At 39.9% G+C, this 27,979-nt stretch overlaps 2 protein-coding genes across 2 annotated transcripts; both read right to left on the bottom strand.

Moving 5' to 3' along the window:
• Positions 1–16: 16 nt before the first annotated feature.
• Positions 17–19,065, bottom strand: LOC311304445 (uncharacterized protein; the record flags this gene model as incomplete). The annotated part of the gene is made up of 14 exons (XM_084431438.1): positions 17–348; positions 486–632; positions 10,115–10,273; positions 10,375–10,521; positions 10,800–10,955; positions 11,066–11,218; positions 11,523–11,669; positions 11,951–12,097; positions 17,421–17,567; positions 17,719–17,877; positions 17,979–18,125; positions 18,433–18,588; positions 18,699–18,851; positions 19,029–19,065. The coding sequence occupies 14 exons, from the start codon at positions 19,063–19,065 to the stop codon at positions 95–97; spliced, it is 2,109 nt and encodes a 702-aa protein (XP_084287564.1). The 3' UTR covers positions 17–94.
• Positions 19,029–27,941, bottom strand: LOC311304715 (uncharacterized protein). The gene is made up of 14 exons (XM_084431905.1): positions 27,838–27,941; positions 27,371–27,480; positions 26,835–26,883; positions 26,482–26,625; positions 26,202–26,366; positions 25,292–25,441; positions 25,025–25,198; positions 24,898–24,927; positions 24,632–24,775; positions 24,377–24,541; positions 23,643–23,789; positions 23,152–23,310; positions 19,755–19,901; positions 19,029–19,615 (listed from the first exon to the last, which is right to left on the bottom strand). Exons 1-14 carry the CDS (start codon positions 27,848–27,850, stop codon positions 19,446–19,448), a joined length of 1,767 nt encoding a protein of 588 aa, XP_084288031.1. The 5' UTR covers positions 27,851–27,941; the 3' UTR covers positions 19,029–19,445.
• Between the last annotated feature and the right edge of the window lie 38 nt (positions 27,942–27,979).

Raw genomic sequence — 27,979 nt, 5'->3', positions numbered from 1 at the left:
TTTTTCTTTTTTTTTTATGGGTGCCAAACTTTAAAATTAGATGATGCATATTAATTGTCAATTATGTGCACCTATACGTTACTTTTCAAAGACATTAAATAATAAACTGTGTTAAGTACAATTTGAAAAAATGAAATGGCTGGAAAAAAAAACATGCTGTTAACTTCAAAAATGATTTGCACACTAAATTCCATGATTTACCTGTACATGGGTTATTGATGCTAACGGGGAGACTTGAGTTTGCTGAAGTGAATCCATTCAAACATGAACAATTGTAACTTCCTAATTGATTTGCACAGACGGAATTTGGACCACATACAGATGGACTGAACACACATTCATTTATATCTATGACAAAAACAAATGAAAAATAATATAGGTATAGCTCAGACTAGTATTCACAAAAACTGTAAAGATATAACAGCTCTGTACAACTCAATTTTATGAGACTAAAACAGAAAACAAAATCAGTTGATAATACTCACCCTGACATGAATTGTTGCGGCTCACAAGACTGTCTTTATTGGAGGTATTAAATCCACTCCAGCATGAACACATGTGACTCCCAATGATGTTAATACAATCTGAGTATTGACCACAAACTGACACTGCATCTTCACATTCATTGATGTCTGAAAAGAGGGAGATGGTTTTGCATTAATGCTAAAATCAAAGATTTTCAAACCACCAATAGTAGATCTTTTCAGATTTGTTAGGCCATAGGCAAATACTTAATTGCTCGTTTGTCACATATATTGACTAAAATCCAAATCTTAGATACAGCTTCCAGTAGAAACAATATTTGATTAAAGTTCTCTTTCAGACAACTGCGATTTTGTCCACAGGGGGAGTCGTTCTGACTTTTCTGACCACTGTTGCTTTTTTGTTGGTTTCTGTGTACTTTGGCTTTTTGCCATCTCCTTTTTTGTAATTTTGTTACGCTGCTTGAGTTTTTGAGGGAACATCTGACTAACCTGTTTGTATCTGTTCAAAGGACTAACATCATTCTGTAAATGGTTTTTATTGGAATGAAAATATCCACTTTACCTGACATTTATCAGAGAATTAGGTGTTGAAATAACAGTCTCACATTCAGGTATGTTCGCATATGGCAGTTTACAGTTGCCAAGCAACGTTGCGTAACGCAAGTTGCGACAGAGCTCAGCCAATCAGTATTAAGTCAAAACTACATTGTAATCTTTAAAACTTTTATATATACAATATATATATTTAGGCGCAGCATTTAATCAGAAGAAAACGTTCAGTTTTGCAGGCAATCAGTCCAGCACAGTACTTTTACAATGATAAGCCAATGGTGTTATGAATCCCACCTACAGAATGATTTTTGATTGACAGCCTCTCATTAGCATGTTGAGCAAATAAAATAAAATAGAGGTGTTTCTCCAGAGAAGGCAAGGGAGGCAGTACCCCCTCAAAAAATTGCAAGAGAAAATAATCCATATTACAATAATAAAACCACACATATATTACAAAATATTACATTAAAAAGTGTATTAATAATTAGTTTTTCAAAAGTAACACTGTCCAACAGTGACACCAGTGGATAAAGTTACAGCGGGACGCTGCGTTTCTCTTGCCTCCCCTGAGCCCATTGAGTTTTAATAGACCCCCTAAAGCATGCAGTGGATTTGGTGGGGGGTAATTGAGAATGAATGGGTGGAAAATCACGTGAGAGGAGGCGATGCTACCATCGTGCTATGATTGGATATGATTGGTTATGATTGGATACAGTGGCGTAGACAGGGGAGGGGCCATGGGGGCACTGGCCCCTCCTGAAAACTGATTGGCCCCCCAAGGTGCCCCCACCCTTCTACTTGTCTGTCACTCAAAAATTCAAATGACATATTTCGGCTTGCATTTGAATAATTAACAATTCTGCGATGCTTCTCAAAAACCGGGCTAAGAATAGCGAGCTTCTGTTTTCCAAAAAAAAAAAAAAAAAAACACATGGTAAGTTGAGCTTATTTTTAATTAGCGAGTTAGCAAGATTTTGGTACCATCTTCCAGTGTTAGGACAGACCAGGTTTGATGTCATTACAATGCTCTGTGGCTGAATTAATGTAATACATAATAACACAATCAGGGTTCTCTTACGAGAGCTCTCTCGTACTGCGTAAGTATCTTACGCTAGGGGAAAATCTCTTTTCCGCGAGATATTGAAGCCAAAAATGATCCTTAATTTTGTAATAATGTAAAACGCGTTGCGGCAGCATGCAGACATAGGCAAGACAGCTCGGGTGCCTATTGGCTGACCTGCGGCAACTGCAGCAGCCTATCGAGAGAGGCCGAAACAGGCGTGGCTTAGGCCTATAAATACAGCTCGACAGGCTGATAGAATCTGATTTTTCATCTCTTCAGCGAAGCTCACGCATCACTGGATCTGGAGAGAAAGAAGCCGCGCCATCTGAGAAAGCCTTTTCAGCGGGACGAGCCACTGCACCTGAAGCCGCTGGCCGCGCTGTCTTCAGTCGCTGTTCCTGCTGCGCTATCCGGTGTTATATCCTTTTCTCTGCTACTGTGTTTTGTGTGTGTGTGTGTGTGTGTGTGTGTGTGTGTGTGTGTGTGTTCGCCGCCGCGACACACACTCTCATTGCACTAAAAGAGCCGGGCGTCTTTTTCAAGATGCCCCTTTCCTGTGGCTCGTTTCGAGCCCCACTCAGCGACGGGGATCGCCACGTGATCTGCGTTTCCTGCCTGGGTGAGGATCACGCAGCTCTCGCGCTCGCTGATGGCGGCTGCCCTCACTGCGAGCTACTGCCTATGGTGACTCTGAGGACTCGCCTGGCATCCTTCTCTGAGACTGCACCTCCGCCCGCCGCGGTACCGCGCCATAAAAAGCGCCGTGCTCAACAGGTCCCGGAACCTCCCCCAACCCGCAAAAGCTCGCCGGTTCACCCGCCTGCTTCACCCGCTTCGCTAGAGTCTTTTCCTGATGGACAGCGGCCGCCATCTGCCGCCGCTTCCGTCGTGGATATCGACGAAGAAGCTGCGTCTGTGGGGGATGATACCTGCTCTATCCTGGCGTAGGGCAGTGAGGATTGGGCGAGCTCTGTGGATCTCGCGCCCTCTGCTCGCGAGCCGTCTGGAAAAAGAGCCAGCATCGAAGCAGAGCTGATGTGTCTACTCACACAGGCCGCGGCAAGCCTCGGCCTAGAGTGCTCAACGCCTGAGCAGCCTGCGCACAACCGGCTGGATGGCCCCCACCGGCAAGGGGACCGCGCTTCACCAACTTCTAGACCCGCGCCTTTTCTTCCTGAGCTTCATGAAGAAGTCGCTAAGTCATGGAACGCTCCCCTCTCAGCCAGAATGCGTTCGCTGCTCACGAAACGGCCGTAATTCACGAGGTTTCCTACATGTGCATTTGACCGGCATAAAATCGGCATATGTCAGACTGACCGGCCGGTCATGGCCGATCACGTGAAAATCGGCCAATTCCGGTCACCAGCCGATCAATCGGTGCATCTCTAGGTGGGAGTGTTAAACACGATCACGCAGGCTAGGGCCCCGTCTACCAGACGGCTCTATTCCTCAAAATGGCTGGTGTTCTCTAGCTGGTGCACAGCTCGTGGCATATCACCCCCAGACTGTGGGGTGACGGAAGTTCTCTCCTTCCTACAAGAGCTGCTGGATAAGGGCAGGACCCCATCCACGCTCAAGGTTTACGTGGCGGCCATCGCAGCGTTTACTAAACCGGTGCTCGGCCAGTCACTTGGAAGGAACGATTTAGTCATCCGCTTCCTTAACCCTCTGAGGTCGGCAAACGTGCCCCGCGTTTTGCTGGATTTTCTTCACATTGTAGAACTATAAACTTAAATTACTCCGTCATTTATGGTCATACAGAAAAAAGAAATATAAAAAAAGAATCTGTGATATTTCTACTTTTGTATGTGTCCACTTACAATCAAATCAAAACATTGTGCTTTTGTAAAATAAAGAAAATAAACAGGGAGTGCGTTCTGCCTCTCCGTCGCGGTGAACTTTTTTTTCTTGAGCACGTCTATAAACTGAAACAAAACTCAGCGAATACTTGTCACACATTTATGAGCCATATACCTTTTTAAACATTTAAGTGTGTACTTTTAAATGATCGGATTCAAACTGAAAACAAATATTCTCTGTTTAAGTAATTTGTATAAAACCAACAAGATGTCCAGCTTCTCAAACGCTTCCTAATTATTTTTAATTTGAACACGCCCACTCGCGCAAAAGAGATTCACATGCAAATCTCCACATGGAACGCGAACGCGCTCATTACCTCAAAAACAAAACACCAAAACACTTCACAAGTCTCTGCTTTTCGTCGAGTTTGAAAGATGCGCCGTGAGCTTACATTGGAATTACCTCAGAAGAAGAAGAACGCGATTTGAAGACAAGAAAGATGTAAGGTAAGAAATTCTTACATATTAGTTTGTTATTGTTGCATAAATTTCACATTGCAGTTGAACTGTTGCTAGATATATGGTGAATATTATAATATTTAGACCCGTGTTTACTGTTACTGTGTTTGTGGGTATCTGCTCAAATGTAGATATGTATATGGTAACCATAATGTTTTATATTTGAGCGCGATCGCGTTTGAATGTATCATATTTTGGATCGCGATCGCGTTTCAATGTATCATATTTTATACATTCGAAAAGCAAAATGCACCAAACAGCTTCATGTTTTTACTATTATCTCATTTCATATCATCATAACGAATGGAAACATTTGAAGTAACATGATAATCAATATATTTTTCTCTAGCTTAGTTGTTACTGAAATATTTTGGAAGATTTATAGGCTGCTATGGTTATTGTTATTATTATTTTATGCAGCACTGTGCATAGCCTATGCCTACAAGGCACAACAAACCTGGTGTTCATTATATTATATATTGTTGGAAACATTTGTGTGTGTGTGTGTGTATTCTGTGAATTTTAAAAAGCAATTTTAACCAGAAAAATCTAAAATGTATTCCCAAAATCGTGCAGGCCTTTCTCTTGATATCAGTATGTTCACTTTTTTTTTTTTTTCAGGGCCCAGATGCCACTGAGTCCTGTTGACTTCAACATTCACATGAGTCTCTGTGCATGAACCTGGTAAAGTGAAAATCAAACACCTTGGAAATGAAAGGTATGTACAATGTTTTTAGGAATGGCACAAAGGTCTCTGTCTTTGGATCATTGGTTTCAATGAGTGCTTTTTTGTCATTTGTTGTGTATCTTTGGATTATGTTTTGTTGTAAATAAATCAAACAATCTAAAAGCCATTCTTTTTTAAATCTCCTCATTCTTTGTGCAAGGTTGCTCAGAATGATAGGGCCTGATAGCTCATAATAGGGCCGTTAGGGGAGGGTCTTTGTCTTTCTCAGGTGTGAAAAGCTTACATATTAATGAACTCCCGCATAAAGCTTTGTCGCACAAAACACGTCGTAAAAATTTTAAATCAATATATTGTCTTATCTGAATGAGCAGTCAGGGTGATTTTCACATAGTTGTAGAGCAAATATTCTAGGCTACGTCATACAATTTTCAAAAGTCTTGTGAAGAAATAATCAGTATGGGTTTCATGACCTTATTTCAGTGAGAATTTTTTTTTTTTTTTTTTTACAAACCACGCATAAATGTCATTATCTCAAAACTACAAACTTTTACACACATGCTGCTGATATATTATTGTAGCAGAGTTTGTGCTGAATACAGTGTAATTAGACTTTAGCCATGAAAATGTCACAAGTAACAGAAATAAGCACAAATGTCAGAGCATGTCAGAACACCTCCAGGGCCCAGAAAACAGCTCAGACCCCAGAGGGTTAAGGGAGCTAAGAGGCTGAATCCTCCTAGACCTCCTTCAGTCCCCGTGTGGGACCTTTCTACGGTTTTGGAAGCCATGAAAGGTGCCCCATTCGAGCCAATCCAAACGATAGATATTAAACACTTGTCTTTCAAGACAGTGTTTCTTCTGGCTCTCGCTTCAGTGAAGCGCATAGGGGACTTACAAGCGCTCTCAGTGAGCGCGACGTGTATGGAATTTGGGCCAAATGACTTGAAAGTCATACTCAAACCAAGGCACGGATACGTTCCAAAATCCCTCAACACACCGTTTAGGGCACAGGTGATTTCCCTGTCGGTCCTGCCGGTCTCTAATGAGGAGAAGGACGCGAGCTTCCTTTGCCCGGTCAGGGCATTAAGGGCTTATGTGTCTCGCTCGACTGTCTTCAGACAGACGGAGCAGCTCTTTGTTTCGTTCAGCGGACGTTCTAAGGGACTAGCTGCATCAAAACAGTCTATCCAGATGGATAGTTGATGCTATAGCGCTGGCTTACACTTCTAAGGGCCTGCAATGCCCGTTAGGTGTCAGAGTGCACTCCACAAGAGGCATGGCCTCGTCGTGGGCCTGGTCCAGTGGGATTGCCTTGCAAGATATATGTATGGCGGCAGGCTGGGCCTCCCCGTCTACATTTATAAGGTTTTATAACCTAGAGGTTTCCGCCTTACAGGCTAAGCTGCTGTCGGTCTAATAAATCAGTATTGTCTGTTCTGATGCTATCGGCTCAGAATACTGAAACTGCTGAGCGCTGCTCGCTGATCGACTGAATAACTCTATGGGCAGTGTGTAAGACCCACAATATTCATCAGTTCAGGCCGAGTTTTTCGCCCTGTCTGTATGGAATACTATTAATGTAATTTGCGCCTTATAGGATGCTACTAAATCTGGGAAAAAATGCTGTTCTAGCCCCTTTTTTCCCGGACTCTCTGTGAGTTCCCTGGTGATCGTGCACTATATGAGGTGTTGGATCTCAGCACGCACGGCATTTTACATTGAGTTCCCCTAGCGTAAGATACTTACGCAGTACGAGAGACCTCTCGTAAGAGAACGTACTCGGTTACTAACATAACCTCGGTTCTCTCTAGAAGAGGGAATGAGTACTGCGTATCTTAGCCGTGCACGCAACATGCTCTGGTTCGCTTCGGCGATGAAAAACCAGATTATATCAGCCTGTCGAGCAGTATTTATAGGCCTAAGCCACGCCTGTTTCGGCGGGACGTGACGCAGTGGGCGCGAAGAGAGGCCTCTCTCGATAGGCTGCTGCAGTTGCCGCAGGTCAGCCAATAGGCACGCGAGCTGTCTTGCCTATGTCTGCATGCTGCCGCAACGCGTTTTACATTATTATAAATTTAAGGATAATTTTTGGCTTCAATATCTCGCGGAAAAGAGATTTTCCCCTAGCGTAAGATACTTACACAGTACTTGTTCCCTCTTCTAGAGAGAACCGAGGTTACGTTAGTAACCGAGTACGTTTTCCTGTGCTGTGATTTTTTTTGTTTTTGGTCAATACACAAGTGATATTGCAAGCGAGATGCCGAATCAAATCGTATGATGTTAATCTCACGTTCAACACTTTGAAAGCTGTAAATATCAGAGGTGGAGTGGATGTCTTGAGTTGCGTGACTGCACGTGAATTTAAAGATTTCTAATAAATTAATAAAATACTTGACTTTGACTTGAGAGAGTGAATACTCTAAATTAAACCAGTGTCGTACCGCATGACTCGATAATGACTTTATAAGAATTGTAATTAAACTTCAAAAAATCTATAAAAAATGATTGCGACATTAGCTAATTTACAAACTGCAAGCCAAGGAAGCAGTGGCGCCGTCATAAAAATAATTATGGTGTATGCACTATTTGCAACCCGGACATGGTATGTAACTGTCTCTTAAGATATTTGACGTTGAGTTTTCTTGCTGTCTGAAACATAAAATAGATGGTATTTTTCTTCAAATATCTTGTAGTTTTGTAATGCTGTGTGGCACAATCTGGCTAATTTCTTGAATTCTGTGTCAAGCAAAGTGAACAATATGAGTCTCAAATTAAATTTAGTGTGTAATGTATATGTTTTCTATAAAGATAGAATTCACAGAAGTTAGTGACAAAAAGTCATGACTTCCAGATACATTCTCAAATAAAAAACATAAATATAAATAGCAATGTAAATAAAATATTACTCAAATGTATAACAGCCTATATATAAATAAATAATACTAAAATAACACTGGACTAATTAAGCTATTTTAAACAGTTTTTTATAAGATTCATATAATTTATAGTTAAACTAAAGGCACCCTTTTGAAAAAGTAGCTATCTAACAGAAAGTGGATATATGATATTGCGCATATTTATATTTTTTGTCTATTCATCAATGCAAATTTACTGCAACTGCTGCTATGCAAATTTAATAGGATGTAGATACAAGTTATTATTGTATTTAATTAATAAAGGTATATTAATTAATTGTGTATTTATTATATGAATAATATACTTATGCATGAGTATAAATAATGCTGTTCTATTTATTTATTTTTGCCCATGTATAAGGTTGTGAGGATTTGTGTTAAGTTTATTTAACCTAATGTTAAGATTTATTATTTTAGTGAGTTGTACTCTATTCACAGATTGGATTATTTAATTTAATTTAACTCTTCTTATTTACAGCAGTGAATAAATGCAATTAAAAGAAAATAAGGTATCACTGTTTATTGCTGATTTTAAAGCTTGCTGAACTTTAAATTATTTGGATATCTACAGTTTTACATATAAACACAACATAAGATTGGCCCCACTGTATTAATTGTGGCCCCTCTTGTGCCCCCCAGTTGAAAAAATCCTAGAATCACCCCTGATTGGATATGATTCGTTTGTGTGAAAAATCCTGCCTCTTGTTTTCGGGCGCATTCGTGAATCGGTCTAATCCTATGGCGAGACGGGTAAGTTATATAGGCAGATGCCCCGCTTATTCTAGCGGGCTCTGCGCTGGATTCAGCGGGATGCGTGCCGATTGGTTCGGGCAGATATGCCGCATCACCATTGGTTTGTGCAGTTTACACTGCTCAGCCAATAAGCTCATGCAGATCCCAGCACTATTATTATGGCTTGTGCAGTTTCACTGCGTGATTCAATAAAAGGCTTCAATATTCAGAGAAAAAGGAGTTTTTCCCATAGTGTCTAGTGCCACAATACGAGTGAACCGTATCGATAGACACGATAGATCGATAGGGAACACTCAATAGACAATTTAACAACTTTAAAAACTTGATTTTCAACATAGGTTTCCAAACCACCTAACGTGTCAAGTGTCACTGAGTAAAACCATACTGGTCATGTTACTTCTAGGGATGCACCGAAATGAAAATTCTTGGCCGAAACCGAAAACTGAAAAAGAGGAAACCAAGGCCGAAAACCGAAAACCGAAACACCGAAAGAAATTATGCCAATTATTGTTAGTACCATTGCATTTATGGCTATGACTGTGTACTAAGTTTACTAAAATCAAGGCATTGCAATTGCATAAATTAATATTAAAGTTTCAAAGAATAAATCCATTAAAATTTTATGCAAATATTTATTTAGCATTTGCAAAGTATAAAATTAAATGTTTAACTTGACCCCACTCATGTGTACATTAAATAATAATGTAAAAGCCTACTGGCCTGGAGAAAGGTTTAAAAATGAAATGTTCTCTCATAAAAACAAAGTGCATTTAGGTCAATACTGCCATAGCCCAAAATAATATCTGCAGTTATATGCTCATGGACGTGAGTTGCAAAAACCATAAACAGCTCAGGTAAACCTCTGAGAAATGACGGCTGCTCTGCACACACACGCAAAGGTCTCTCGCTCCCTCTCTCTGCCGCGCGCGCTACGTATGCGCGCTCATGCTCGCTCGCGATTCCGGGAGATTTAAACTAATTTGCGGGCATTAGGGAGCCGGTATCAATACGCGGGAGACTCCCGGAACTTCCGGAAGACTTGGGATGTCTGTGTTTTGAAAATCGCTGTCCGTGGGTCACTCTTAGATATATTTAAATACGTCCACACCGCAGATATGTAATGTTGCTTCAGACAAGCACGTGCAGGTCGCGGTGTCTGCTGTTTGCGTCATCACGACATTTCGGCCGTATTGTTTCGGTGATAAAAGTCTTTCGGCCGAAAACCGAAAATGCACTTTTGGGCCATTTTCGGCCGAAAATGTTCGGTGGCCGAATATTCGGTGCATCCCTAGTTACTTCAATTGCAATCTGTACATTTGTGATCTAATGTGATTTCTTACCTCTCTGGCAAAGCGAACCCTCTGAAGGGAGAGCTTGAATACATCCACAAGTGCCTCCCACAATCTCATCACACTCATGATAGGCCCTGCAGGTGTCATTGGGCCAAACATGACGCTCCTCACACTTGCACTCATATTGTGTTCCATTTAACCCACACACTGTAATACAATAGGATTTATTAATCTGTGTTCAAACTGTCAATTTGTCCTAATACTGAACTCATCTTAGTATGTGACATGATAAAACATTCAGCTCTCACCAGTAGTCATGTCGATATCTGTGATATTTATGCTGTTGCTCAGACTCAAAGGCAGGCTGATATTTCTGATGAGATTTCGTAAGTAGTTCACCAGGAACAAGTCAAAGAATCTCACATCAATGTCAACCATGTAGTTAGAAGGCAGTACTGCAAGAACAAACAAAGTAGGTTGAGTTGTTGTGTAATGTGATGTTAATATTTTTATGACAAAAACTCCATATAATAGACCATGTGTCTTACAGTTATTTGCAAGAAAAAGAAAATATTAATAATACATATAATAATAATAATAATAATGCACAAGCACATAATCAGTCTGAAATACCAGTAGCAAAATGCAGTAAAATCAAAGCAGAAAAACAACCAGAACAAAAAAATTAAAGGGATGAAACTGATGTTGTTGTAGATTGACGCCAGTGTCTCACCTTGACAGAACTGTCCATCCACTGGAAGGGCATTGATACATGTACATGATCCATCAGTGATGACATCACAGGCCTCGTATGAGTGACACGTGTCATTTGGCCAAACAAACAGACCCTCACATTTACACTGATACTGCGTTTGATTCAATGAACACACTGAAAAGCACAAGAAGAGTCCAAACATTAAATAATTTATGTCAGTATTCATGATGTATAGAGTTTATTCTTAGCTATTTAAGATTACAAAGCAGAGACAGAGCTCGTACCAGTAGTTATGTTGATTTCTGTAATGTTAGTGCTGTCACTGATTATGTAGGGCAAATTAAAAGACATCAGAAGGGTCCTCAGCTGATCAGTGACGCTACTATCCACACTATTGATCTGAATTTCAATCAGATATTCAGTCAAAGGTAGAGTCACTGTAGAAAAAAGATAAAAAAAAGAAATCATGATAATCCCTTTTACCTACAAATACAATAATCAAAGTTCACAAAATAAAATTATTAACAGACAATGATTTTTTTTTTTCAGACCAATAGGATTTCATATAACAGTTTTTTTTAAAACAACTTGATTATGTATTTAAGCAGCTTTTATCATGGCTGAAAACAGAAACGACAGAAACACACACCAAACCATATAATAGATTGAATTGATATTTCTGTCAAATTTACTTACAATATAAATCAAATACATCATGAAGTATATTTTCTACATGCTCACCATTGCATGGGTTACTGATGCTGATTGGTTGATTCATATTTGGTACAGTAAACCCACTCAAGCAGGAACAGTTGTAACTCCCAATTGAGTTGGTGCAACGAGAGTTTGGACCACAGAACTCTGATGACTTTAGACATTCATTAACATCTATATTACAAGACGATATGAAAATAGGTATTGTTGTTATAGGAACACTGAAATATGAATGTCACTTTAATGCAAATCTATGTTTTCTTATGTTTTGGTAAGTATAAATAGAGGACGAATAAAATGTAGTATGCAACAGTTAAAAAAACACCTAATTGCTTCCAATTGTTAATTAAACAACAAACAGTGTTAAATATGATTTTATTGCAAAAAATTAAGTCTAAAAAACTAGGTTATTTTCCAAACATTAGACTCTGTATAAATGCGATTATAGGATTTACCTCTACATGTGTTATTGATGCTGATGGTGAGACTTGAATTTGTTGCAGTGAATCCATCCGAACATGAGCAATTGTAACTTCCTATTTCATTTGTGCAGTTGGAATCTGGACCACATACAGATGGACTGACCAGACATTCATCTATATCTATGGAGAAAAAAATAAAATAATTAAAACTATTACGTTTACAGTATTAAATGAGGTAAAAAGTCTAAAGACATGAAAGACTTCTGGTATTTAAACAAAAGTATTGATATTATAATTCCAAGATGGTAAAAAAGAAAAAATAATTATTTGTTCGGTGATGTTACACCTCAAACAGGAACAGCTAAAACTCGCACTAGTATTCACACAAACTGTAAAGATATAACGTCTCAGGTTACGTATGTAACCCTGGTTCCCTGAGAGGGAACGAGACGCTGCGTCGAGACGCGGTGGGAACGCTCTGCGTGATTGCGTCGTGAAGCACGTGTATAATCAGTCCAATGGAAAGACGAGACGTCATAGGCGGGTGACGTCATCGACCAGGAAGCTATAAAGCACCCCTGAAAACAGACCGCGACAGCTTCTGAAAAGCCGAAGCAAGTCGATCACAGGCATGCAGGGAGTATGGCAAGGCGACGCAGCGTCTCGTTCCCTCTCAGGGAACCAGGGTTACATACGTAACCTGAGACGTTCCCTTTCAAGGGAACTCGAGCTGCGTCGAGACGCGGTGGGAACCCTATACCCACGACGCCATATGACAAATGCCTGTTCTGTATGAAGACCATGCGCACACTAGGAAACAAGCACCCTAGACCCTGGAGTGGAGCCTAGGTCCAAGTTATAAATCTAACAAATGTATGCGGTGAGGACCAGCCTGCCGCATTACAGATGTCATAGAGTGAAACTCCTGATAATAAAGCCTTAGAGGCCGCCATACTCCTGGTAGAATGGGCCGGGACAGCCAAAGGTGAAGGCTGTCCAGCCGCTTCATAAGCAAGTGAGATAGCCTCAACTACTCACTTGCTCATTATCTGTTTAGATGCAGGGCAACCCAACTTAGGTAACCCGAAGCAAACAAATAATTGCTCTTATATATACGCCACAGGGAGCTCTGTGGACATAAGCATCCAAAGGACAGGGCATAACAGATTAAGTTTTTCCTGATCTGGGGTATTAAGGTGGAGGACAGAAGGCCTGCAGCACAAAAGACCCACAAATTTAATAGGGACCTAGGAATACAACCCGGCAAGGGGTGAGGAAAGACTACCACCATACCAGGTGCAAATCCAAGTACGTGCAGGCCTCAGCCTCATGTACCACGGAGAAGATGAAATAAGGATCTCTCCTCAGAGATAACCCAGCAAAGAAACATTCATTGCAGAAATCAAGTACTGTACCATAGGGCAGATAGCAAGATTCAGAAGGCGTTCTCCGCACCAGGCAGAGAACAGTTTCCATTTCAATGCATATTCAGTCTTCTCGTGGAGGGAGCTCTAGACTGGAGAATGGTCTCCAAGACCTCAGTCGAGAGACCTGAATCTATGAGCTGGGCCCCCTCAGAGACCGAGCCCACAGTATCCATAACTCTAGATGAGTGTAACTCCCGGGAGCAAAGATATCGGGAAATGCGTACAGGTGAAGCCTCAACCACACCTAATACGTTGCATCCAGTTCAAGCAGAGCTGGACGCGTCAGGGAGAACCACGTAGAGGAATGCGTTGTATAAAACGATGCGAAAAGTAGACTTGAGTCTTGACCGAAGTTCTCCCAAAGGAGCTCCACCACCTCGGGGTGAAGTCTCCATTCCCCGGGCCTCAGCCCCTGCCTCAACAGGATATCTGCTCTGAAATACGAGACCATCAGTGCGTTGTCCAGAAGGACAAGCACATGGTGACCTCTCAGGTCTGGCAGGAAGTATTTGAGAGCTCGAAATACTGCCATCATTTCTAGCCGATTTATGTGCCAAGAATGTTGATGGTCCCAAAGACCTTTCGCCGAGCGGCCACTCATGACCGCCCCCCATCCCGTGAGGGAAGCATCCGTCGAAAGCATACGCGTCGATAAGAAGCCCCCAGCACTGGGCCCTGGGCGAGGAACCAAGGTTTCTTCCACATGACCAAGGCACGAAGGCATCGCCGCGTGACCTTGATCATGCGAAACGGATTTCCCCTCGGAGAAAACCCCTTGGTCCTGAGCCACCACTGCAGAGGTCTCATGTACAGAAGGCCAAAAGAGATACGTTGGACGCAGCTGCCATGAGCCCCAACAGTCTCTGAAACTGTTTCACAGTGAGTGACTGGCCTAGTTTTACCCCCTTTATGGCTGTGAGATAAAACACCCGGAAAAGTGGTCCTCTGAGCTGGGAGGAGCACACTCTTCTTGGCGTTGAGCCACAACCCCAACCTCTTTAATAGAGACAGAACGACATCTCGATGCCGAACTGCCATCTGCTCGGACTGAGCTAAAATCAACCAATTGTCGAGATAATTCAATACGTGAATGCCCTGGAGTCTCAGAGGAGCCAGAGCTGCATCCACACATTTTGTAAAGGTGCGGGGTGATAAACCTAGGCCGAAGGGAAGAACCTGATACTGGTATGCTTCGCCCCCGAAAGCAAACCTCAGGAACCTCCTGTGATGAGGATGGATAGATACATGGAAGTACACGTCCTTCAAGTCTATTGTGACAAACAAGTCCTCGGACTGAGACTGTGACACAATCATATATAGCGTAAGCATACTTTGAACTTGAGATTCTGAAGCCTGTTGTTTAATTGACGCAGGTCTAGAATAGGACGCAACCCCTCATCCTCTTTCGGAACAATGAAGTAATGGCTGTAAAACCCTGACTGTCTGATGGGAGGAGGAACCCCTTCTATAGCTCCTTTTGCAGAAGTGTCAGTACTTCCTGCTCCATAACCAGAGCCTGCTCGGGGTCCACCACTGTGGGGAGGACCTCTAGAAATCTGGGCGGACGAGAACCAAACTGAATTCTGAAGCCCTTTTCTATAGTGTGCAGGACCCACTGAGAAATATATGGCAGTAGTTTCCACGCTGCCAGAAATTCTAATAGGGGAACCAGTCTCTCAAGACTGGCCTCTGGATTTGGTTGAACAGTCACTTTGGTGCCCTGAAGCGGCGAACCGGCAGGGAACAACCGAACTGACCGCTCTACGCCCCTCCTCGGAGGATCGTATGGGGACGCTGACACCTCGGTGCCCTGAACGGAAAACCGGCAGGGAACAACCGAACTGGCAGCGCTGCGACCCTCCTCAGAGAGTCGCACCCCAGAGGGTGCCGAGGAGAAACGATTTCTCAAAACCGTCCCTGCCCCGGAGGAACCTTCAGAAGCCTGATAGCCTCAGCGTCACGACTTCTAGTCTAAGTTTTATTAGAGATAACGACAGTCCTCAGATCTTGCCTACCTCTAACTAGCTTTGTTCCTACGACCCTCCTCGGAGGATCGTTGGAAAAAGCAGGCACCTCAGTGCCCTGAAACGGCGAACCGACAGGGAAACCGAACTGACTGCTCTACGACCCTCCTCGGAGGATCGTTTGGGGATGCTGACACCTCGGTATCCTGAAACGGCGAACCGGCAGGAAAACCGAACTGGCAACATTGCGACCCTCCTCAGAGAGTCGCACCCCAGAGGGCGCCGAGGAGAAACGATTTCTCAAAACCGTCCCTACCCCGGAGGGGACCACCCTCAGAAGCCTGCAGCCTCAGCGTCAGGGCTTCTTCTTCCAAGATATTTTAGAGATAAAACAGTCCTCAGATCTTGCATATCTCTAACTGGCTAGACTGCGACCGCCACCCAAGTCACCTTCGATTGTGGATGAACCCGAATGGCGAATCTCTGTTTTGCAGCACTCTATGCTGCGAGGAGCTTTAGTAGGTTGAGACTGCTCCCGCCCAGCAGTCTCAGGAACATTAGATCGGTGAGGAAGAAACCTCTGGAACGCCGCTGAAGAGTTATTTCTTCGTTTTTTTGAAAGCGGAGCGTCCAGAAGAACAGACATATTTTAATTTCTCTTTACATCAGAAAAAACTATACATATATATATATATATATATATACATATAAATATATATCACTCCGTGGCCACCAGCAGGAAACAACCGAACTGACAGCGCTGCGACCCTCCTCAGAGAGTCGCCACCCAGAGGACGCCGAGAAGAAACGATTTCTCGAAACCGTCCCTCCCCGGTATAGTTTATCTGTTGCACTACGCAATTCTCGAATAGCGTCAGTGCTGTTACATCCTCGCATTCATCCATGTCCTTATATACTTTACCTACCAGTGCTACCTAATAATATTTATCTAATATTTATGATGGCTGGTGGGTAACATCGGGGTTATGATGACGACCCGGGAGAGAGATAGCTCGCAAGCGTCTCTTTAACCCGAGGCACTGTCATACCATGATACTTTATACCCATAACATTACTATAGTAGAAGTTTAGGGATAAACACAAATAGAAACCGGTTTATTCCACGATCTCGACACCTCAGTGTGGAGATAGGGAAAAAACGGCACTCCCCGACGAGGAGGCTGAGATGTAGAGTTTTCCCTCTCATATATGTTTGGCTGGCCAGAAATATTTAACTTAGCAACAGCACAGGATAAAACCTCCTTTATAAGCTCCTCTTTATTCAACAGAGTTATGAGCTCACTTATTTATTTATTTATTTATTATTAAAACTCAAAAACATCTGCCTTATTTTCTTTTTCTCTTTTTTTTTTTTAAAACACACTAACGATACCAATTCCTCGGAACTGGAAATCGCAGGATGAATGCCTCATCCCGGGGAGGAGAAACCGCAGAGCGTGCTTCTCCCCGAGATAAAACACTGGATCTAACAGGTGTTTGTAAGAACCATTTGCGATCCCCAAGATGCGCGTCGACGCCGTGCCTCGGCAGCAGCGGGACCCGCGCCTCGGGGCGCGCGCACCGAACCGTCCTCCTCGAAGAACGGCCGGCGGGAGCGGAGCGTCCTCACGGACAGCTTCTCGCAATGCTCACAGTCAGCCCCCTCGAGAACTGACTGTTGGCATGCTCCACTCCCAAACAAGCAACACAAAGCTTTTACTCTGGAGTGTGTGTCCCCACCCGTGATATAACGCGGGCAGGGAACAACACAATGCTTGCTTGCTCTCTTTTGCCATAATATATATATATATTGCAACTTGACAGACAACAATAAATATGACAAGGACAGAATACACAGATCGCTTGCTGAAGGCACAGAAGCTGTCGCGGTCTGTTTTCAGGGGTGCTTTATAGCTTCCTGGTCGATGACGTCACCCGCCTATGACGTCTCGTCTTTCCATTGGACTGATTATACACGTGCTTCACGACGCAATCACGCAGAGCGTTCCCACCGCGTCTCGACGCAGCTCGAGTTCCCTTGAAAGGGAACAGCTCTGTACTCTCAATTTTATGAGACAAAAACAGAAAACAAAATCAGTTGATAATACTCACCCTGACATGAATTGTTGCGGCTCACAGGACTGTCTTTATTGGAGGTATTAAATCCACTCCAGCATGAACACATGTGACTCCCAATGATATTAATACAATCTGAGTAGTGACCACAAACTGACACTGCATCTTCACATTCATTGATGTCTGGAAAAAAAAACAAAAGAGTGAGAAGCTATTGCAATAATGTTAAGATTTCTAAACCACCAAAACGTGTCAAGTGTCACTGAGTAAAACTATACTGGTCATGTTACTACAATTACAATCAGTACATTTGTGATCTAATGTGATTTCTTACCTCTCTGGCAAAGCGAACCCTCTGAAGGGAGAGCTTGAATACATCCACAAGTGCCTCCCACAATCTCATCACACTCATGATAGGCCCTGCAGGTGTCATTGGGCCAAACATGACGCTCCTCACACTTGCACTCATATTGTGTTCCATTTAACCCACACACTGTAATACAATAGGATTTATTAATCTGTGTTCAAACTGTCAATTTGTCCTAATACTGAACTCATCTTAGTATGTGACATGATAAAACATTCAGCTCTCACCAGTAGTCATGTCGATATCTGTGATATTTATGCTGTTGCTCAGACTCAAAGGCAGGCTGATATTTCTGATGAGATTTCGTAAGTAGTTCACCAGGAACAAGTCAAAGAATCTCACATCAATGTCAACCATGTAGTTAGAAGGCAGTACTGCAAAAAAAACAAAAAAAAAACAGAAGCAGGTTGAGCCGAACAATTAGTCCAAGTAATTCAATTCTTAAAATAACTACAAATATATATATATATATATATTTTTTTTAAATGACCTTTGTAGCCTGTGGTGTAAAATTTAAAAGAACATTAATGTGTTGTTAATAGAGTTATTTGCAATCAAAAACAAGCACATAATCAGTCTGTCAATCCTAGTAGCAAAATGCAGGAACATAAAAGCAAGAAAACCAGATCAAATTAATTAAAGGGATGAAACTGATGTTGTAGATTGACACCAGTGTCTCACCTTGACAGAACTGTCCATCCACTGGAAGGGCATTGATACATGTACATGATCCATCAGTGATGACATCACAGGCCTCGTATGAGTGACACGTGTCATTTGGCCAAACAAACAGACCCTCACATTTACACTGATACTGCGTTTGATTCAATGAACACACTGAAAAGCACAAGAAGAGTCCAAACATTAAATAATTTATGTCAGTATTCATGATGTATAGAGTTTATTCTTAGCTATTTAAGATTACAAAGCAGAGACAGAGCTCGTACCAGTAGTTATGTTGATTTCTGTAATGTTAGTGCTGTCACTGATTATGTAGGGCAAATTAAAAGACATCAGAAGGGTCCTCAGCTGATCAGTGACGCTACTATCCACACTATTTATCTGAATTTCAATCAGATATTCAGTCAAAGGTAGAGTCACTGTAGAAAAAAATCCAGAAATTATGACTGATACCCTGCAACACCATTTGTCAAAACTTGGTTCTCAAAGACCAAGATTTGTCACGTGACAGACAGGTTTGGTTCAACTGTCATCAACTGATATCAAAACTGATATCAAAACTGATATCAAATCAATCAAACTTCACAATTGCTTACCATTGCATGGGTTACTGATGCTGATTGGTTGATTCATATTTGTTACAGTAAACCCACTCAAGCAGGAACAGTTGTAACTCCCAATTGAGTTGGTGCAACGAGAGTTTGGACCACAAAACTCTGATGACTTTAGACATTCATGCACGTCTTTATGAAAAGAAGAGTTGAAAAAACAACAACAACGTATTGCTGCAATCAGGAACTTTCATGCTAATGTGAAGATTTAATTTTAAATGTAAATCTTTTTTTTTTTTTGTATGGGTGCCAAACTTTAAAATTAGATGATGCATATTAATTGTCAATTATGTGCACCTATACGTTACTTTTCAAAGACATTAAATAATAAACTGTGTTAAATACAATTTGAAAAATTAAATGGCTGGAAAAAAAACATGCTGTTAACTTCAAAAATGATTTTCACACTAAATTCCATGATTTACCTGTACATGGGTTATTGATGCTAACGGGGAGACTTGAGTTTGCTGAAGTGAATCCATCCAAACATGAACAATTGTAACTTCCTAATTGATTTGCACAGTCGGAATTTGGACCACATACAGATGGACTGAACACACATTCATTTATATCTATGACAAAAACAAATGAAAAATATTATAGGTATAATAGCTCACAATAGTATTCACACAAACTGTAAAGATATAACAGCTCTGTACACTCAATTTTATGAGACAAAAACAGAAAACAAAATCAGTTGATAATACTCACCCTGACATGAATTGTTGCGGCTCACAGGATTGTCTTTATTGGAGGTATTAAATCCACTCCAGCATGAACACATGTGACTCCCAATGATGTTAATACAATCTGAGTATTGACCACAAACTGACACCGCATCTTCACATTCATTGATGTCTGAAAAGAGGGAGATGGTTTTGCATTAATGCTAAAATCAAAGATTTTCAAACCACCAATAGTAGATCTTTTCACATTTGTTAGGCCCTAGGCAAATACTTAATTGCTCATTTGTCGCATATATATTGACTAAAATCCAAATCTTAGATACAGCTTCCAGTAGAAACAATATTTGATTAAAGTTCTCTTTCAGACAATTGCGATTTTGTCCACAGGGGGAGTCGTTCTGACTTTTCTGACCACTGTTGCTTTTTTGTTGGTTTCTGTGTACTTTGGCTTTTTGCCATCTCCTTTTTTGTAATTTTGTTACGCTGCTTGAGTTTTTGAGGGAACATCTGACTAACCTGTTTGTATCTGTTCAAAGGACTAACATCATTCTGTAAATGGTTTTTATTGGAATGAAAATATCCACTTTACCTGACATTTATCAGAGAATTAGGTGTTGAAATATCACTCTTACATTCAGGTATGTTCGCATATGGCAGTTTACAGTTGCCAAGCAACGTTGCGTAACGCAAGTTGCGACAGAGCTCAGCCAATCAGTATTAAGTCAAAACTACATTGTAATCTTTAAAGCTTTTATATATACAATATATATATATTTAGGCCCAGCATTTAATCAGAAGAAAACGTTCTGTTTTGCAGGCAATCAGTCCAGCACAGTACTTTTACAATGATAAGCCAATGGTGTTATGAATCCCACCTACAGAATGATTTTTTGATTGACAGCCTCTCATTAGCATGTTGAGCAAATAAAATAAAATAGAGGTGTTTCTCCAGAGAAGGCAAGGGAGGCAGTACCTCCTCAAAAAATTGCAAAAGAAAAGAATCTATATTACAATAATAAAACCACACATATATTACAAAATATTACATTAAAAAGTGTATAAATAACTAGTATTTCAAAAGTAACACTGTCCAACAGCGACACCAGTGGATAAAGTTACAGCGGGACGCTGCATTTCTCTTGCCTCCCCTGAGCCCATTGAGTTTTAACAGACCCCCTAAAGCACATGTGTCAAACTCAAGGCCCGCAGGCCTATTCCGGCCCGCCACATTATTTTATATGGCCCGCGAGAGCATATGGGTGTCTTAAAATTAGGGATGCAACGAAATTTAGGCTGGCGAAAATTTTCGGTTTTTGGCCGAAAGATACTAAAAAGCCGCCGCGCCCCTCCGTATTCGGCGATGGTTTGACTCTGGCTCAGCATGTTTTATGACTTTGCGTGCGAGTCCGCTTCCGAAGATGCATATAACTTCGAAGCGCGTTCCGCTGTGTGTGTGCGCTGTGCTCTCCGCTCCGTGTTCACAGCGCGTTCTGCTCAATGTTCCGCAAGCAACCTCCGTGTGTGTGTGTGTGTTTGTGTTGCGAGCTCTGCTCACGCTCACCGGAAAGGCAAAGTCCGCTAAAAAAAAAAACGTGCCGACATGAAATTTCTCTGGACTTGTTTCTTTTTGCAATAGCACTACTGTGCTGTAACATGGTGTGTATAGCCATGCTGGGCAACACTGGTAAAATTACACGAATCACGATCCTCTCGTTCACTGGTCCTCTCCCTGCTCTGCTCATACACTGATAAAAATAGCTTTGTAGGAATAGCCTACTTTATTTTGACATTTGGTCAAAAAAAAAAAAAATCTGTTAAATCTGATTCTGCTGCATAGAACTGATTGAAGAATAATATTGATATTTTATATTATTTTAATATAGGTACCAGTATTAGCCTTTTCACCATTTGTATCACTCCGCTTGTCTGTGTTTGCGCCACTTGCATCATTAAACCAGTAGGTGGCGACAAGTGACTGTCTTTATGAGTGAACAATTGAACTTTAAACTGATTAGTGCCAAAAACATTGATTAACTCAGGAAAGAAACAAGTTGCTGAAACCAATCTTTAATGCTAATATAAATTGCTCATTTGCCTCTGGACACACAAAGATTGCACTGGTTTTTGATTGAAATGTAACATCTATGCAAAATAATTCTTGAAAGATTTCTCATTTAAGGCCATTCCTGTTTGGAATATGTGATTGTGTATTGTCAACAATAAGCAGAAACATTCTGCATTTCGATTTTGTAGTGTGGATCATTCATTGCAACATTTATCCTCATTTTCATTTTTAAGAATCTGTTATCTTGACAAATAATTTATGCTGCTGCCCACTGACATGCTTTTAAAGCTATTGTTATCCAAATTGTTTGGCCTTTAAACACCTTAAAATGCACATATGTAGGTCCGAGAAATCCAAATTTTATCGGGGAGCATGTCCCCGAACCCCCTAACTACCTCACATTTGAATACGCATGACTGTGTGCTGGTGTGGCTACAGTGCCTAGGCTGAATTTTTGAGCCAGTTTGCCCCTGCTTATATACAATATACATTATTCTCTGTATCAAATCATTATTACCCAGCCCCTGATGTTTCGGGCTCATCCCCTGATGTTTTTAAAACCTAGAAACACCCCTGCAAATGCATATACAATATTTGTAACTTAAGTAATCAAATAAAGAGACAATATATTAACATTTTAAAAGTCTTACAGTTACAACCGGCCCTTTGAGGGCAGCCATAATGCTGAAGAGGCCCTCTGTGAAAATGAGTTTGACACCCCTGCCCTAAAGCATGCAGTGGATTTGGTGGGGGGTAATTGAGAATGAATTGGTGGAAAATCACGTGAGAGGAGGCAACGCTACCATCGTGCTATGATTGGATGTGATTGGTTATGATTGGATATGATTGGTTTGTGTGAAAAATCCTGCCTCTTGTTTTCGGGCGCGTTCGTGAATCGGTCTAATCCTATGGCGGTCTAATCCGATGGCGATAACGAATTATGTAAGTTATATAGGCAGATGCCCCGCTTATTCTAGCGGGCTCTGCGCTGGATTCAACGGGATGCGTGCCGATTGGTTTGTGCAGATATGCCACATCACCATAGGTTTGTATTCAGCCAATAAGCTCATGCATATCCCTGCACTATTATTATGGCTTGTGCAGTTTCACTGCATTATTCAATAAAAGGCTTCAATATTCAGAGAAAAATGAGTTTTTCCCATAGTGTCTAGCGACACAATACGAGTGAACCGTATCGATAGGGAACACTTAATAGACAATTTAACAACTTTAAAAACTTGATTTTCAACACAGGTTTCCAAACCACCAAATGTGTCAAGTGTCACTGAGTAAAACCATACTGGTCATGTTACTACAATTACAATCAGTACATTTGTGATCTAATGTGATTTCTTACCTCTCTGGCAAAGCGAACCCTCTGAAGGGAGAGCTTGAATACATCCACAAGTGCCTCCCACAATCTCATCACACTCATGATAGGCCCTGCAGGTGTCATTGGGCCAAACATGACGCTCCTCACACTTGCACTCATATTGTGTTCCATTTAACCCACACACTGTGAAAAAAAGAAATTATGGCAACTTTTTGGCTATATTCATACAATCAATAGAAGTCACTTAAAATTATTAGTGTTAAGTGTAAAACCAAGAAAGCATTTCTGAATCTTTGCATTTGTAGGTAAAAATATATTATGGGAGTAAATTTGTGTTTATTTGCAGGTTTATATCCAAGGCGCAGAAGGAAATGTACAGTCTCAGCTCAAAATACCCCACATTTGATGATTTTATGAAGTCTATCTAACATACCTGATAAGAAATATAAAACTAATCGTATTAAAATTACTAATATTTGTGCAAACACTGACGTAACAAAGCTTTCTGCTCTCACCAGTAGTCACGTCAACATCTGTGATATTTATGCTGTTGCTCAGAATGAGAGGCAGGCTGATGTTCCTGATTAGACTTCTTAAGTAGTTCACCAGGAACAAGTCAAAGAATCTCACATCAATGTCAATCTCGTAGTTAGAAGGTGGTGCTAAAAAAAAAAAAAAAAAGAACAGAAGCAAGTATAGCAGAACAAAAGTAAAACTATGTACCCTCACTGTCAAAAACAGGTTTTTCTTGATGCCACGGCCTGCTTTTGGAATGTTGTTGTGTTGCTGTATTTTTATGAAAGTTCTTACTCTGCAATGGAGATCAGCCGATTCTGATTAAATTTGTATGTGATTTCTGCTTGAATATGAAATGATCATTTGACTACCAATATAAAAAAAACACATTATATCCATTACCAATATTTTATTAATGAATTCATTTTCATATATGTTTTTGGTTATAACATTGTATTTGTTTTTTTTCAAGTCGAGAAACACTTCATTAAAAAAACTGTTGTTGGAAACTTTTCTTTAGAGACTCACTAAAATAGTTACAATTATCGGTATACCAGATATAAAGAAAAGATAACCAATTAAGTTTAAGATTAAAAGTGTGCTTAAATTAAAAGTGTGAAATCACTGTCCATGATATTTAATTGCATTGGGTTGCTACAAGTCAAATGTCAAATATAAAAAGTTATATTTTGTTGTTCTGTTGTTTTTCAGATTTATGAATGTAATGGCTCACCTTCTTTTAACTGGCAGAACTGTCCATCCACTGGAAGGGCATTGATACATGTACATGAACCATCAATGATGTCATCACAGGCCTCATATGAGTGACACGTGTCATTTGGCCAAACAAAAAGACCCTCACATTTACACTGATACTGAGTTTGGTTCAATGAACACACTGGAAAGCAGAATCAACAAGTTTATCATTCATTTATAGCAGTATATATGATGTATAAAGTACAAGTCAAAGCAGAGACAGAGCTCATACCAGTAGTTATGTTGATTTCTGTGATGTTAGTGCTGTCACTGATTTTGTAGGGCAAACTGAAAGACATCAAATAGCTCATCAGCTGATCAATGATGGAAGTATTCTCGGCATCTATCTGAATTTCAGTTAGATATTCAGCTGGAACTGGAATGAGTGTAGGAAAGATAAAAAGAGTTAGGAATATTCACTCTTCTCTTCCAATATTCATGAAAATGCAGCATTTATATGTACTTTGGGATGTAAATGTGTCATATGTTTTTACGTACCTGTTGATGGTTGCACACATGCAGTGTTATCTTCCAAGAAAAGGATGAGAATGGATTAGAAATAATCTGTAACAATAACTGAGGTCTTCTGTGAGATTGCAAACAGAAATGTGTAAAACTATTTTACTTGTTATCTCGTTGACTGGTTGACAGAACTGTCTATCACTTGGAATATCATTGATGCAGCTGCATGTGTTGTTAGTGATGTCATCACAGCTCCCATATTCTGTGCACTTTTCACACGGCCAGAAATACTGATCCTCACATACACACTTGTATCCACTGTCATTGAAATTGCACACTAAGAAAGAATAAAACGTAAACATATGGTCATTTTTAACAGATCAGAACGTTTGTGTTCAGAAGCTCATGAAGGTCATGTGATATTCTTAACCTGTCGTGATGTCCACATCTAATACTTCAACCAGCTCATCTAACTTAAGTGGAAATGTGATGTTCTGAAAATATCTCCTCATCTCATCGATCACAGAGATGCTTGATGATTCCATCTCAATTTCAAACAATAAGTCTGTGAAGGGAATTTCTGTGACAGAGACAACAAGCATATTATTGTACTTTGTATGTTTTATTACAATATACATGATTATGTAATTAATTATATTATCAATAGCAATGTGTAATACATAAAAAAAAAAAAATAATAATAATAAATCTAAAGTAGTTCCAACAGATGTTAATAGACTACATTTCTTTGTTCAATTTAAAGCACAAAACTTAAACTAGCGACTGTGCAATTTCACTTTAAAACTTTCTAAGCATCATGAGAGGCATTTTGGTGTCCATATATTTCACAGTATATATTTGTACATTTTGTTAACTGATATGTTAATGTACAACCTACAGTAATTTTTTTTATTTAGTCTATTTTTTTACCTTAAAAACCACCATAACACTATCAAGGTTTACATAATTGATCAGAACTATTTAAAAAAATTATATTGAAATGATGCATGACACAGGGACTTTTGGGAACATTCTTAAATTGCTTTTCACCATAAATGATAAGGTGACTCAATTTTTTACTTAAAAATATATTTAACGTAAACATGCACACAGTATATTGTCTTGTTAAATAAAATATAGATTTTCACTAAATTATATGCAAATATAATTATATATTATATATTTATATAAAGATATAAATATCATACTTTTTACTGTATATGTTAAGGTACCTTACAGTATACCATTTAACATTTTTTTTACTGTAGCATTTTTAACAAACATTAATACAGCTTTTTAAGAGTAAATTTGCAGTTGGCTTGTTTGGTCATGATTCTTACCACTCTCCAGCACACACATCTCTCCATCACTCGGAATACCACTGATACATCCACATGAGCCCAAACTGATGTCATCACAGGCCTCATACGTCTTGCAGTTGTTGTATGTCCATGCATAACCATCTTCACATACACACTGGTATTCGGTCACAATTGGCTGGCACACTAATGTAAATATAACAGAACTGGTTATAACAGAATGTTTGCACAACATTAAAGATGAAAATTAAGCAGTAAGAATTACGTAAATAGCTTTTGATGACCGGTTTAACAGGCTCACCTGTTGTGATGTTCGCAGCAGTAATTTCAGTACTGTTGTCCAACTGAAGAGGGAATGTCATGGAGGCCAATGACGCTCTGATCTGTTCAATCACCACAGCTTGGGATGCATTCACTTCCACAACCACAATGAACTCCAATAGCTCTATACATGAGAAAATGAATGAGATTTTAATCATCATGCGGTCATAAGGAGGCCTCTTGAATAAAAGGACAAGACAAAACCATTGACAGACAAAATCCCAGACAAAAATAACAAAGCATATTAAGGTAATGTGTCTTGATTCTTATATAAATAACATCAAACAACTATTATAACAGTGTGTAAGAAGAGGACAAAACAGTGAATCCGACCTGCGCTTCTTGGTAATCTATGATGCAGTTGCCCATCAATGTAGCTAAACTGTAAAAATAAAAACAACACAAAAATACATTTATCTATTTATATATAAACTTTTAGCATGCGAGTTGATCATGCGATCATGGCACGGTTAATAACATTAACTAAATGAAATAAAATCAAATATTAATTAGTTGAAAAACAAACTAAACGGACACTAGAAATGTTGCCGTGGCAATAATCTGACACAAGTTTAGGTTGAAGTACTAAAATTATTAGCTAGAAATAAATAAAAACTAACACAAAATAAAACTAAATCTGAACTAAAATAAATCAATTATAATTTACAGAATTTCATTTGGGCCAATTGAAAATTTTTAAACATGTTAAACATTTAAAATGTGCTTTTAATGGTTAAAATATATATAATTATTAGTGAAAACTATATTATAGCAAGTTAATCTTAAAAAGATAGGAATCTGTTGTTTTTCCATACAGTACATGATTTGTGTTTATGTTCCCGCAGTGAAAAAATAGAACCTTCCCCTACCTCTAAATCTATACTTGTTTCTGGGAAATCAAGTGTTTCCACAACACATTCATGGGTCAGCAGGAGCGTCATTATGATTCCTGCAAAGTACTTTAATATTTTTCCTGTACCTGAGAAATAAAACATACACATAAATATATAGCATATAAACAGATATCAGATAAACCAAACATTTATTAGCACAGTCTCGGAAAAGATAATAAAATTTACTGCATGAATTCTGTCTTCAATGCAAGTATGTAAACTGATAGTTTCAACAGTGAGCATTTTTGCAGGGTAAGAGCACTAAATTCGATCAATGTTTTAGTGAGATATCGTAAACAAACCCAGAAAATATTTGGCATTATAAAAGATCTAAAACCTAAAGGCTCAAGTGGTTAGAGATAATTGACTACAATGACTTGCATTACAGCATTTTTGTGACAAACGTAGTTACAGTGAACCAAAAATAATTTAGCTGATCGTACCTTGACCGGCCATGTTTCTCAATGATGTGTGTTAAGTCAAAATCACTTCAACATATTTCTTCAGAACAAAAGGCAATTATATGGCTCATCCAGACACCTTATATCTGTAAAATAGGAAATTCTGTCATAGATAATCAGTGGA

This window comes from Rutilus rutilus (assembly GCF_951802725.1).
Source record: "Rutilus rutilus genome assembly, chromosome: 15".
In the NCBI taxonomy this organism is placed as follows: Eukaryota; Metazoa; Chordata; class Actinopteri; order Cypriniformes; family Leuciscidae; genus Rutilus; species Rutilus rutilus.
Note: the sequence above shows the minus strand (reverse complement) of the source record. Positions and strands in the feature narration are given on the sequence as shown.

Excerpts from the sequence above, each read along its gene's own strand:
- LOC311304715 (XM_084431905.1), bottom strand. Across the intron at positions 24,776-24,897 it reads ATGTGTGCAACCATCAACAG|TTCCAGCTGAATATCTAACT; the intron begins GTACGTAAAAAC and ends CACTCATTCCAG. Across the intron at positions 23,790-24,376 it reads GTTCTGCCAGTTAAAAGAAG|CACCACCTTCTAACTACGAG; the intron begins GTGAGCCATTAC and ends TTTTTTTTTTAG.